Below are 13937 nucleotides of genomic sequence, written 5' to 3' on the forward strand. Positions count from 1 at the left end.
AGGACAAAACCGTCGTTTGGACGGCTAATCCCGTAAAACCCGTCCATGGCCAAGCTAAGGCTCGAGGTTCACCCTAAGGAAAGATGGTGCATTAGTCTTAACTGACCTCGATGGCTCAAATGTTTGGCAAACAAACACTTCCTCAACAAGTGTTGACCGAGTCGAGCTACTCGAGTCCGGGAACCTTGTCCTTAAGATAAACAACAGTGGTAATATTCTTTGGCAAAGTTTTGATTTTCCTACTGATACTTTGTTACCTAATCAACCTTTTACTAAGAACAATAAATTGATATCTTGAATTTCACCCCTTATTTTTGGTCCTGGATACTATAGTTTCTTTTTTGATAATGATAATGTGCTTAAAATGGTTTATGATGGCCCTGAATTTACAAGCATTTATTGGCCTAATCCTGATGATACTATATGGGGTAATGGTAGAACTATTTACTATAGTAGTAGGGTTGCAAGTTTTAATGATATAGGAACCTTTGTTTCCAGTGATTTGCTAGAATTTAGTAGTTTAGATTCGGGTTTAGGGGTTAAAAGAAGGTTAACAATGGATTATGATGGGAATTTGAGGTTATATAGCTTGAATAATTTGTCGGGGTTATGGGTTGTAACACGGCAAGCTATTGCTAAACAATGTAATGTTCATGGTGTATGTGGTAGGAACGGGATTTGTATTTATACACCGGACCCAAAATGTTCGTGCCCTCCGTACTATGAACCCGTAAATTCGAGTGATTGGAGTAAGGGATGCAAGCCTAAATTCGAAAGGGGGTGTAACGATTCTCAATTTCTTAAGTTACCCCATGTCGATTACTATGGATTTGAAAAACGTTACATTTAATGATTGTCAACAATTATGCTTAGGGGATTGTCATTGTCAAGCATTTAAACATGTAAGAAGAGGTGAGTCATGGTCTTGTTACACAAAAGGTGATCTTTTCAATGGGTATAATATGGCAGATGATAGTTTGTACCTTAGAATTCCAGCAAGGGTAAAGGTATTAGAACCCAATCGAATTATCCTTAATGTGTGGCGTTTGGTTTGTGGGGATCCGAAGGTAGTACTCTTGCCTGATTCGTATAATGATGCCTCAACTCGAAGCTTTAAGTGGGTGTATGTATACTCATTTGGTGGAGCTATTGGGGTGATTGGAGTAATTGAAATGATAATTCTTGTTGCAAGTTGGTGTTTTCTATTTAGGAAACATGGAATTTCGGCTTCTTTGGAGGAAGGGTATCGGACTGTTTCTAGTCAATTTAGGAGCTTCAGCTATAACGAGCTCAAAAAAGCAACCAACAAGTTCAAGCAAGTTCTAGGAAGAGGAGGATTTGGAGCTGTTTACAAGGGTGTTTTGGCCGATGCTCGAGTTGTAGCCGTGAAGAAATTAGAGAATGTCGTCCAAGGTGAGGAAGAATTTTGGGCAGAAGTGAGCACATTTGGTAGGATCAACCATATGAACTTGGCTCGAATGTGGGGATTTTGTTCTCAAGGGGAATACAGGCTATTAGTCTATGAGTACGTCGAAAATGGATCCCTAGACAAACATTTGTTCTCGACCTCCAATGACTTCCTTCTCGAATGGGATAGAAGGTTCAAAATTGCCTTAGGCACGGCGAAAGGCTTGGCTTACCTTCATCATGAGTGCCTCGAATGGGTTAAATCCATTGTGATGTCAAGCCCGAAAACATACTCCTAGACAGCGAGTTTGAGCCTAAAATCTCGGATTTTGGCCAAGCAAAGTTGTGTCAACGCGGTGGTCATGGTTTGTCCGAATTGTCCAAAATCCGTGGCACAAAAGGTTATATGGCTCCTGAATGGACAACAAACCTTCCTCTTACAGCAAAAGTCGATGTTTACAGCTACGGAGTGGTGATCCTAGAGCTCGTACGAGGTAATCGAATGTCGAGCTGTATGATGACAGGCTATGATCGTGATGATGAAGAGACACCGGAACTAAAGACTTTCGCGAGATCAATGAAGAGAAAGATGCAAGACGGAGATGAGGACGACGACTCGTGGATGACGGAGTTTGTGGATCCGAGATTGGAAGGGAAATTCAGCCAGAATCAAGCTGCTAAAATGATTGAGATAGGGCTTTTATGCGTAGAAGATGACAGGAATAAGAGGCCAACAATGGAATCAGTTGTTCAATTTCTTGCAGAATGTGTAGATGAAGCTGATGCAGTGGATGTCATAGAACCTTTAAGTATTACAGAAACAGAGTGATATTTAGCTAGATATATATAGATTGTTGTGTGTTTAAGTGTATTTGAGATTATTTTTTTATCAGTAATATAGTCTTCTATCTGATTGTTGAATGATTTATCATCAATAGTTTGATCATGTGAAAAACAAGGGTTGCCAAACTTATATTAGTCCCTATAATAATTTGCGCGTTTCAGTCCAATCTTTATTGTTTCTATATTTTGTGTAATTTGTTAATTACTTACAGTATATAGTGTAAAATATACAAAGTTATCCATACAAGAATAGGGATTTATCAAATTATCCATACAAGAATTTGAAGGGAAAACGAAAAATGAAGAGAAAACCTCCTTAAGATTCACATATTGAAACTAAGAATTGTTAAGTGATCACCAAAAATAACTACTAACAGCCTAAAAGGGGATGGCTCCACGGGGTCCACCACAAAATAGAGTAGGGATCGAATCGATAATAGAAGAAAATGAAAAACCCTTTTTATTTCACAGATCAAACCTCCCAATTTCTAATCGATCACCAAACATAAAAAAATACAATGGTGATTTTTGCGAAAAGATTCACAGGAAAGGTAGCCATTGTTACAGCTTCTACTCAAGGAATTGGATTTAGCATCGCTGAACGCCTTGGTTTAGAAGGAGCTTCTGTTGTTATTTCTTCTCGTAAACAGGTTATTCAATTCACTTCTTCTCTTTCCAAATTCGAATTGGAATTGAAATCGGAATCGTTTGATTTTGATTTGGGTTTGAAATTTTGATTTATTTTGTGGAAATTTGTCTCATAATTTCAACTGGGTCTAATCAATTTTGCTGAATTTTATGCGAATTTCTGTAGTTCTTGGGTTTTTTAGCTTGAAATTGAAAGTGGGTTTGTTTGGTTTTTGATTTGGGTTTGAAAATTTGATAATTTTTTTTTTTTTTTTTTTTTTATTGTGGAGTTTTGTCTTTGAATTTCATCAGGGTATATTAAATTTGATGAATTTAAACTAATTTTGTAGTTCTTGATTATTTTTGCTTGAAATTGTAAATGGGTTTATTTGATTTTGATTTTGATTTGAGCTTCCAAAATTGGTTTATAGTGAAATTTGTTTCTTAATTACATTTGTCTTTGATCAAATTTGATGACTTTTTTTTGTGGTTGATTATTTTTTAGCTTGAAAGTGGGTTCATTTTATTTTATTTTTTATTTGGGTTGTTGCAGAAAAATGTGGATGAAGCAGTTGAGAAGCTAAAGGGTAAAGGGATTGATGTTTTCGGTGTTGCATGCCATGTCTCAAATGCTCAACAAAGGAAGAATTTGATAGATGAAACTATAAAGGTGCCTTTTTTATCACCTTGATTTTGTTTTTGTTTTTGTTTTTTCGATGATTTCTACGTTTACGTTGATTTTATGATTTTTTTTCTAATTATAGAATGAATCATGGTTGTTGATTATGCACTATGATGGGTTTTGCTGATATTTTATTAAGTATTTAGGTATAGTGCATCTAATTCTAATTTTTACTCTGTACCTATTTGATCCTGAAATGTTGCTCGAGATTGATGAATGTGTCTTTGGTACCCAAAATGTAACCCTGACTGTGAGATAATGTCGTGCAATTGAAATAAATCGATTGTAAAATTCTCGGAATTTTAGCTTGAAAATGAACTAGGGAACTTCTCCTGATGTTATTCTTTTATCATTTACATGTTCTCTAATCTCTAAAGGCATAAGCTTTTTAAGGAGTGACTTCCTCACTTGTAAGAATATCTACTAGGAATAACTTAAACTTTTCATCACAACTTTCTGAAATGTTAAAGCTTTCCTTCTTTATTATTTTAAAAAGTTTTCAATGGCATTCTATACTACGGGAGTGACTTGCTCACTTGTAACAAAATCTACTAGGAATAACTTAAACTTTTCATCACAACTTTCTGAAATGCTAAAGCTTTCCTTCTTTATTTTAAAAAGTTTTCTAATGGCATTCTATACTACGGAGTAGTATTTGTTGTTGTCTTTCTGTAAACTGCTTTTCCTAGTATGCTCACAGAAAGTCCTTTCTTGCTTGCAGAAATACGGGAAAATTGATGTGGTTGTATCTAATGCAGCAGCTAATCCTACTGTGGATCCGATTTTAGATGTACCAGAATCTGTCCTAGACAAGTTATGGGAAATCAATGTCAAAGCTTCTATACTCCTTCTCAAGGTAATTTCTGTAAGAAGCTGGAGTAGTATATTGCTCCCTCTTAGTTCTCAAGTTATCAAAACATCTCACAAGTCATAATTCAGGATATAACATGAAATTAAAAATCCACCCTTTATATAGTTGTGTTATATCTATTTTTCCCTAATACTCATGGGTTTAATTGAAAATCCGATACTGTACTAGCAAATGTGACTTAACTTATTTGGGACATCCTAAAGTAGCACTTTGTGGAGAGAGTATTTCAGAATGGATGAGTTGTTGACATGTCAAGGCTTGTGCTGCATGTGGTGGACTATCTATTGTATTACTAGTATGCGTAATTTGGTCTAACTGACTATATTGTCTCTTCTGAGGAGGCTTAAGTTTCTGCCATATTCTTTGCTCTCTGCATCACTTTTTCTTTTTTTCTTTTTTTTTTTTTTTTTGATGCAAGCCGGGGAATTAGATTAGATTAGAGTAAATAGAGTTCAACAATACAAAGCAGTTAAGGAGGTCTATCCTCCATAATTACAGTAGCTAAGAAGTCAGGATAATTTTCCAAAATAACTAGATTACAATCAATGCTAGCATACGTTCTACGGTGCTTAGCCAAAAGATCTGCTGCCCTGTTGCTTCCTCTTGGTTCATGGTTGAGCTCGACACTATGCATCCCCTCTAAAAGGTCGCATTGTTTGACAATAAGCATGCTAGCATCTTTGCCCGGATCCTCTGGTTGCACTCTTTCAAAGTTAATTGAACGGCTTCTGGGTTAGCAAACCAGATAAGGAAGAAACCTTTACCCAGGGAAAAGAGTTCCCAGGATCCCGATGGCGGCAACACTTTCGCTAAAGAGCTTTAGGAAAGGGAAAGAGAAAGATTTACCGATAACCTTACCAATTATGGAATTTTTCCACGAATCACACAAAGGGGAATGAAGGCATGAAGGGTTGGGTCGAAAGAATCTGGAGGGGCTGAAGCTGCAGTAGAGGTAAAGGAGGTAAGCAGGGGGATTGAGGACCAAGGCGAGTGAGTTAGGGCTTCCTTAAACGACTGAAGGGCGGAGGAGAACACGGCGGCGCTACCAGACGATGAAGAAAGACGGAGACCTGCAGGCAGAACAGGGGGGTCAGGGGAAGGGGGAGACATAATTAAAAAAAAAAAAAAAAAAAAAAAAAAAAAAAAAAAAAAAAAAAAAAAAAACCCTATTTCAGGAATGGGGTGATTTTTTCAAGAACGAGAAATGGAACTTTTTTTGGGTGATTTTGAAAGTCAACCTTTCTCTGCATCACTTTTTCAAAAATATCTAGTGCTACAAATTTTCCCAATTTCTTTACCCTCCTTCAAAACAGGTCGATTGCTCTAGCAAAAATTTGCCAATGGGAAGCGTCGAAAGCATGGGTAATATTAAAAGTTGAGCAGAAGTGGGAAAGAAGCCTTCCCAATGAAGGAGTTTCTTGAATTTGTTCACTAAGATTCTCTTTCTGATGTGCCTTTTTATAAGATCAAACAGCCTTTTCTTCAAGTGTTGCTTCCTATGGATAACCATATTCCAATGATTCTTGAATGTTGGTATCATATTTACGTGATAACATCTAACATACGAGTAGCCACTTATTCAGTTTTCTGCAGTTTGATTTTACGTGTACAAGTGTGACTTCCATCACGTACCTATTTTTCAACATATGGATAATGGAAAGTAATTGACGAGCCAAGTAATTAATTTTTATTGAATTGTGTTTTCTAATGATTTGTCTCCCCACCCCCCTCTCTCTGCTCCCCTGGATCAGAGTTTTTACTCCACATTTGCTGAGCTTCAACTGATTCCAACCTTCATAGTCTTTTATGTCTTCTTTTTAGGATGCTGCACCCCATTTGACCAACGGCTCTTCAGTGGTTTTCATCTCATCAATTACTGCTTATCAACCTCCATCATCTATGGCTATGTACGCAGTGACAAAAACAGCTCTTCTTGGACTTACAAAGGTACTAGTATCAAGTCTTACAATGTGGATGCCATTTATTCTGTATGTAAACTTTTTGAAATTTCGCACAATACAAAGTAAATGATTCGTATCATACTCCCCTGTTCTTGAGTAGGCATTGGCAGCTGAGATGGCCCCAAAAACTCGTGTCAACTGTGTTGCCCCTGGTTTTGTACCTACCCGCTTTGCTGATTTCCTCACAAGCAATGATTCAATTGTAAGTGTCATTCTAACAAACACTTTCCCCAGAACTTTATAATGTACAACATTGAAATGGTAACTAATGTTTTGTGGAAACTATAATGTCAGAGGAAGGCTATTGAAGAGAAGGCACTTCTTAATCGACTTGGAACCACAGAGGACATGGCAGCTGCAACTGCCTTTCTTGCTTCTGATGATGCCTCTTATATCACTGGAGAAACATTGGTGGTTGCCGGAGGCACTCCGTCCCGCCTTTAATTACACTTGCAGGCCCTCGCCTTTTTGTCTGCACAGCATTTGAAACAAGATTAATTAATCCCAATGTTTATTGTAATTTCATGATTTTGCATTTTTTATAGTCTTATAGTTATTGAGGCCAGGAGAGATCAGAGCTCACAGTAACCCCAGAGAAATTCCCTCCCATCTGCTGCTGTTAGGAATTCCGCCACCTAAATAAAGGGTCTGGAAGAGCATGGTTAATGAATACAAGAAATGTTATGAGAAAGCCGTCTTTGTTCCCCAACAATCTTAACAAGGGCTGTAAATCAAGAGTGGCTGTTCAAAAATATTCAGATACAGCAGACAAGAAGCGGTTGTTCAGTTCATCCTAGATATATTTTCTTTTTCTTTTTTTAAAAAGAAAAATAAAAAGTTGTTGAAAGGATATTATCACAGAATAGTGCATTGTATTCATAAATCTATTTTGTACCCAAGTTTCTTCGGCCTCAATCTTTCTGCGTTAAATTAGCACTTGCTCCTTACTTCCTTAGGGTGAGAGCGGCCTTCTCCTACACGGCTACACCAAGAGCTAGGTGTACTATTGGTGTTTTTTTGCTCGCTTGAAATTCCTCCAAATAAAGTATAAAATGGATAAATGAGCAAAAAAAACACCATTAGGTATACCTAACTCTAGATGTAATCGAGTACTCCATATAAAATTTGTATGAAGGTGATTAGCATAAAATAATAGAAAATAGTTTGATAATTATAATTTGAGCCCCCTTGGTTAGCCCAACTTAGCTTCCATGAAGAGTGCCTACATAGATGTCAATACGACAACTAGGATCCAAAAGTCCTATATCCGTACGACTTATAAGTAGAGGTCTCAAAACCACACCCAACCTGACCCGATTCAAAACCGACCTAAAATATATTCGATTTAAATCTCGACTCACATTGATACAATAATTTAGCATGATTCAACTTTAAAAATTAACATGACCTGACACAACCTTATCGAACTCGATCCGGACACCCAAATAGACACCTCTACCCATAAGCGCAGGTGCCTACATAGATGTCACTACAAACCTGTCACATCACTTCTGAAGTAATGAATTTTCTTTATCTCTCTATTTTCTCTCTAACAACATCATTTACTGACTTAACTATTGAAGGGGCTTTCTCATAAACAACCCTGAGGCAGTTAACCTTGTTAGTCTTGCAGGACCCAATTCGACTGTCCGAACAGCTATGCTTTTGCAAGACAAATCTATCAAATGGAGTCGCATCATGTGTATATGTCGTGGTAAATCAAAGCCAAAACAAATCATAATGGAGTAAAACAAAGTAAGGAAGAACCCCAATAATGATTAGTTAATCACATAATAAACCTTCATAAAACTCATGTTGCACTAAATTAAATCACCATTAAAAATTTCATGACCATATATTAAAATGTGAAGTGCACATAAATTTGAATCCCGCAAGTTGTAACTAACTTGACATTGTATGTGTACCAAACTGGATGCCTAAACCGTATGTGTAATTATACCGCCCTCAAATATTAATTCCTAAAATAATTACGAGTAGTTCTCAAATCAAATTTGACTTGTGATGTTTAATTACTTTGTATTGGACCACAGAAATAACGAACATATTGGTTGCGGATCAAATCATAACAAATTGGTGGGTCAAAATACAAAAGAAGAGAAACAAAGAATAAAAAAAAGTGAGGCAGATATAAAATGAGCGCTCATAGAAATAGGAGGAAAGCAAAACAAAGTGTAAAACTTTTAGAGTTTTAGTGTTTGTATAAAAGCAAAGACTAAGAATATTAGTTGACATAATTTCAGTAAGAGAGAAATAAGGTAGAGAAAAGAAAAATAAATCAAATACACACTATTGTAGAATCTTGGTACTGAGTTAAGGTAAGCCAACATCTATTCCATTGTTCTCTTTGATCATATCATGAGGCTATTTTATTTCATAAATAAACTTGTCTTTATATATATATGTTAGTCCGTGCATCTCACATAACGGCATATAAGAGAGATTGTAATGTTATATACGAGTGTATTCATCTCATAAGCTGAAGTGTGTGATAAATTATACACAATTTGACTATCACATTAATACCACACGCTAGCGAGTAGCGAGTGCTAATTAATGTTGTATTTCAGGCACACATCTTTTTGTAATGCAACTCTTTAGCACATAATATACAAACATGCATTAATAACCAACAAAAATGTACGTACTCCCTCTATATATATATTCGCTAATTAAGGTAACAAAATGGGTAGTTATACTGAAGGAAAAATGGAAAAGATTGGAAAGAGATACATCGGTAAGGTGGCTATAATCACTGCATCAATTCAAGGTATTGGCTTATGCATTGCTGAACGCCTTGGGATGGAAGGAGCTTCTGTTGTCATCTCTTCTCGCAAATAGGTTGGTTGTTCTTGCATAAAATTTTTGTTTGTATTTGATTGTAAGGGAAGGAGGAAAATTTTTGTGGATGACTATACGGAATAATCACTTTTGGTTTATGTAGCCGACCCCACGTACTTATGGGATTAAGGCTTTGATCAATTGACTTATCAATTAATTTGTGCTATCTTTATTGACAGGATTAGTATTTGATTAATGTTGTTCAAATGCTTGCAGAAAAACGTGGATGAAGCAGTAGAGATGCTATATAGCAAAGGAATTAACGTTTTAGGCGTTGTTTGTCACGTCTCCAATGCAGAACAGAGGAAAAATATGATAGACCTTACTATTCAGGTTAATTAATTATATTTTTGCTAATAATTAATCAGAGGTTTTGATGAGTGTTATGCTAGAATTATATCAATTCTACATTATATTCTAGCAAACAACACAACACCTTAATTAGTTTGGATTATTAGTGTGTGATTATTGATTACAATCTGAATTGTCGACAGTTATTGGTTTGCAGAAATTTGGGAAGATAGACGTGATTGTATCAAATGCAGCTGTTAATCCAACACCGGACACGATCTTAAACACACAAGAATCTGCCCTCGACAAGTTATGGGAGGTTAATGTGAAAGCTCCTATACTTCTTCTCCAGGTAAGTTTTGTTACAAATATAAAACAACACTATGTTACACAAAAAAAAACTTTTTACTTTGATTTTTTGCACTATTCATATATCCATTATATGGTGACATTTAAAGTTGTAACACGTAAATTACATTTGCGAAAGCAAAATATGGATAATTATATTTGTTTCATAGGATGCTGCACCCCATTTGACAAAGGAGTCAGCCATCATATTATCTCCTCAATTACTGCGTATCAGCCTATGCCTTTGATGACTATGTATGGAGTCACCAAGACAGCCCTTCATGGTCTTACTAAGGTACGAGTAATTATTGTTTCGATCATGCATGTATCCATCCGGGCTCTATAAAGATAGTCACAGAGTACCTCGATTTTTCTTTGCGAAATTACATTTAAATTCATTTCCATTACGACCACTTTCACTCATGTACTACGTGTTTATGTACGTTTATTTCTAGGCACTAGCCGCAGTAATGGCACCAAATACTCGCGTAAACGTGTGTTGCCCCTGGCTATATTCCTACACATTTCTCAGGAATTATCACAAAGTCCGACTCAATTGTAAGTATTACAAGGCAATCAGCTTGCTTTTATTCTGATAGAGCGAGTATACAAAAATACTTAAACTGATGATTGAAGCCCAAAATTGGTTTATATACTTTATCATATACATTTTTGTTGTTGCTTAAAGCAAATTTTTTTTTATTTTTTTCTTGTAACGTTGTAGAGGCAAATTTTCGAGGAAGGGATTCTACTTAAAAAGTTTGGAAGTACAAAAGATATAGCTGATGCTACCGCCTTTCTAGCTTCGAACGAGGCCTCTTACATCACCGGTGAAACTTTACTGGTCTCCGGAGGAATGCATACTCGACTCTAAGCTACCGCCTTTACCTCCCCTCCTAGTCATTAATTATACGTACTGTCTATACTCCGTTGAATCCTTATAAATTATGGAGCTTGAAATAAATCTTAGAGGTTAGTGTTGCAAATCTTGACCTTAGCTTGATTATATTTATGTTAATTAATTTAATCAACTTACACATCAACATATTTTTTATATGTGTAGAGGATGAATTTTGTAATTTTTTTTTAAGAAGAAAAAGAAAAGGTTCAAGAGGGTGGAGGGGCAAACCTTGTTACGTTCTAGTGTTCTACTCTTGTATGATATTTGTCTAATGTAATAAATGTATTGTCCTAGTTACAACTACGAGATGTCAAATATTGTCAAATTCTTTTTCGTCGCGTGTTGCTCAAACTCGAGTAGCCATGTTTGATTTATTATAATGTGTGTTAATGTTGTTATATACAGTATACTTATATATTCCTTACAAAAAAATAATAAAAAATAAAAAAATAAAAAACCTAGAGAGCGCCAAGGAGATCAAGACTTAGCATCCAAAGGTCGGGTTTCTGTAAATAGGGTGTTTACAAAGCTACAAAATACTTTTAATAAATATGAGAAATTGATCAAAATTGGTGTGCCGTGATAAACATCACTGACTTCTTAAAATTGAAATTCCGACGTAATCAGAATGGTCAATTATATTTTTCGATACATTCCTTACACACCACTTTCACACAAATGCACTTTACATTAGGGTGGGAGGTTGGAACCACATAAACTTAGACCCAAAAAAGAGTTTTATTTAGTTATTGTTGTTGAGCTAGCTTACGGGTTTCTGAAATTCTCCCCAAGTAATATGTAATCAAAGCATGGAAGATCAAGATCCAACATAAAGTTAATCAGAATAAACAAGGTGATTAACTACTATAAACTACCACATAACTAAGGAAATTACAAAGAGGCTACAAATTAAAGTAAGATCATACGAAGGATATAGGAAGAGAAGAATATCAATAGACATTTGTTGTTAAATGAATACAGACATTAAAAAAAGTCTACTCCACAACTATCCCGTGGACAAATATAATAAGCCACAACCATTTATCCCGTGGACAAATATGATAAGTAACAATCCGACCGTACAGCATTGACCTGTTGTCATATACAGCTTAGTATTGGTGGCTATACAAAGAATTCGAGTGGCGGCCGGCCTAATGAAAAAATATATCAAGTAGTAATAAATTTCATAGTTAATGAGTATAGATTTTGTTATAAAATAAGGTGTACCCCTTGGTATGCACCAAGAGGCCATTTAACATGTACCATATTTGCAGCTATATATACGACATTTGTATCTCAAATCCATCACACAAGACACAACTCGACACAAAAACGGTGAAGAAGTAGAGATCAGATGAAGAAGGAGAATGGTTGCGTTGGTTTTGTTCTGATGCTTGCTTTTCTGCTGCTGTTAACTGCGCCTGAAACCACGGCGTCTGCTCGCCAACTTCTTCCCCTTTCAAACATTATTAACATCAATTCTCTCGCTGATACAACATGCTATATGTGCGAGGACTATAAGTATTGTTGCGGAACATGTATTTGCTATTACAATGTCATCGATGGGGAGTTAATATTTACTTGTGACAAAGAAATTTGTGATTGATCAACCAATACACTCCAACGATGTATGCTTTTTCAATAAGTTGTATCATCTAGCATGATAACTACCTTCATTAATATTATGTACTCCATAATAATCTTGTTCGTAACTATTTGTTGGTTTGGGCGATATCTAAGTGTTACCTGTTACTCATACATCATATTAAAAATCATTATATATTGTGAAACAGTTGAGCTGAATTATAAAAAATTGGTTTGTTGAGAGTGATTATTGAGGTGGGTGGATGACTCCAAAAATTGTCATTACTAAAATGAATATGAGAGTTGTTATAATAGCTAAGCCATAATAATAAGACGATTACATTAAACTATGCAAAGTAATCATCTTGGGGAGTACATTTTTTTTTCTTTGTTGAAAGGATAATATCATAGATTATTAGTGCACTATAATTGTACAAAATCTAATTTGTATTTAGGTTCGTCAAGAGTTAGGTGTATAGGTGTATTTAACGTATTCCTCTCTCTCTCTGCTCACTTGAACAACAACCCTTCTCTCTCTGCTCACTTGAACAACAACCCTTCCAAATGGAGTCCTATCATGTAATTGTATCATGGTAATGATAATGATTAATGAATTATATGTTTTCTTTCTCCTTAAAAGTTTGACTCATTTTTCATGCATTATACTAGTATGTGGCCAACTTGAATGTTAACTAACTTATTAGTTTATTAAAGTTCTAGGATTGATATTAAAGGACTGTGATAAAAAATAAAAATAAAAAACATCTATATCACTTGCATTTGCTGCCCTCTCTACACCTCCCCCCCCCCCCCCCCCAAAAAAAATGTGGACGATATAAAACAACCATAGCAATACATTGTGTGATTGTGTTAGATTTGCTTTAGTATACATTTTCAAAATTTAAAATTTTTAAATTTACTTATATAAAGCTGAAAGTATAATGAATAATGATCAAAGATATCCATTGAACGAAAAATCTTGTAAAAGTCAAGTGTTAAAATTTCACGTTTAAATGGCACTTTTTTTAAAAAAAAATTGGCCATCATAACAAGGAAACATAGGCCATCATACCAACAATCGTGTGTATTCCGCTCTTCCGTTCTATTCCTAATCTCAACAAAAAGGGGGTTACATAGCCAACAAAGGTCAAATGTGGTATCTCCTGCAGCATGTTCAAGGGCAATCATTTGGATTTTCAAGTTGGCATTTTCCTGTGAAAAAGTAGTGTTTAAGTTCTATAAGGTTTTGTATTCTTTGTAACATTGAAGCTATTAAAGCTCCAATGAATAGCTCAGCAAACTTGATCCGTAGTTTGTAATAGTTCATGAGGAATTATGAGAGGTCATAGAGGAGAAGTTCATGAGGTGTTTGCTTTGAATTGTGGGAGCTGAACTTGTACCAGGGCGGAGCTAGCTGCTGTGTTGAAAGGCGTGTGTGTTGCGTGGGATGGGGGGCACAGACGAGTTCAACTCTCTGTGGACTCCAAGGTAGTTATGCGTGTGTTGGTGGAGGAAACTCCTACCAACTCTCCCTATATTCACATCATTCGTAGGTATAAAGCT

General features: G+C 35.7%; 1 protein-coding gene and 2 pseudogenes across 1 annotated transcript; all 3 read left to right on the forward strand.

Moving 5' to 3' along the window:
* Positions 1 to 809: 809 nt before the first annotated feature.
* Positions 810 to 2409, forward strand: LOC110687428 (annotated as a pseudogene).
* Positions 2410 to 2683: 274 nt separating this feature from the next.
* LOC110687429 (tropinone reductase-like 3) lies at positions 2684 to 7306 on the forward strand. The gene is made up of 6 exons (XM_021864076.1): positions 2684 to 2900; positions 3431 to 3547; positions 4281 to 4415; positions 6252 to 6377; positions 6492 to 6593; positions 6686 to 7306. Exons 1-6 carry the CDS (start codon positions 2769 to 2771, stop codon positions 6833 to 6835), a joined length of 762 nt encoding a protein of 253 aa, XP_021719768.1. The 5' UTR covers positions 2684 to 2768; the 3' UTR covers positions 6836 to 7306.
* Positions 7307 to 9118: 1812 nt separating this feature from the next.
* Positions 9119 to 11452, forward strand: LOC110687100 (annotated as a pseudogene).
* The last annotated feature ends 2485 nt before the right edge of the window (positions 11453 to 13937 follow it).

This window comes from Chenopodium quinoa, unplaced genomic scaffold (genome assembly GCF_001683475.1).
Source record: "Chenopodium quinoa cultivar QQ74 unplaced genomic scaffold, ASM168347v1, whole genome shotgun sequence".
Classification (NCBI taxonomy): domain Eukaryota; kingdom Viridiplantae; phylum Streptophyta; class Magnoliopsida; order Caryophyllales; family Amaranthaceae; genus Chenopodium; species Chenopodium quinoa.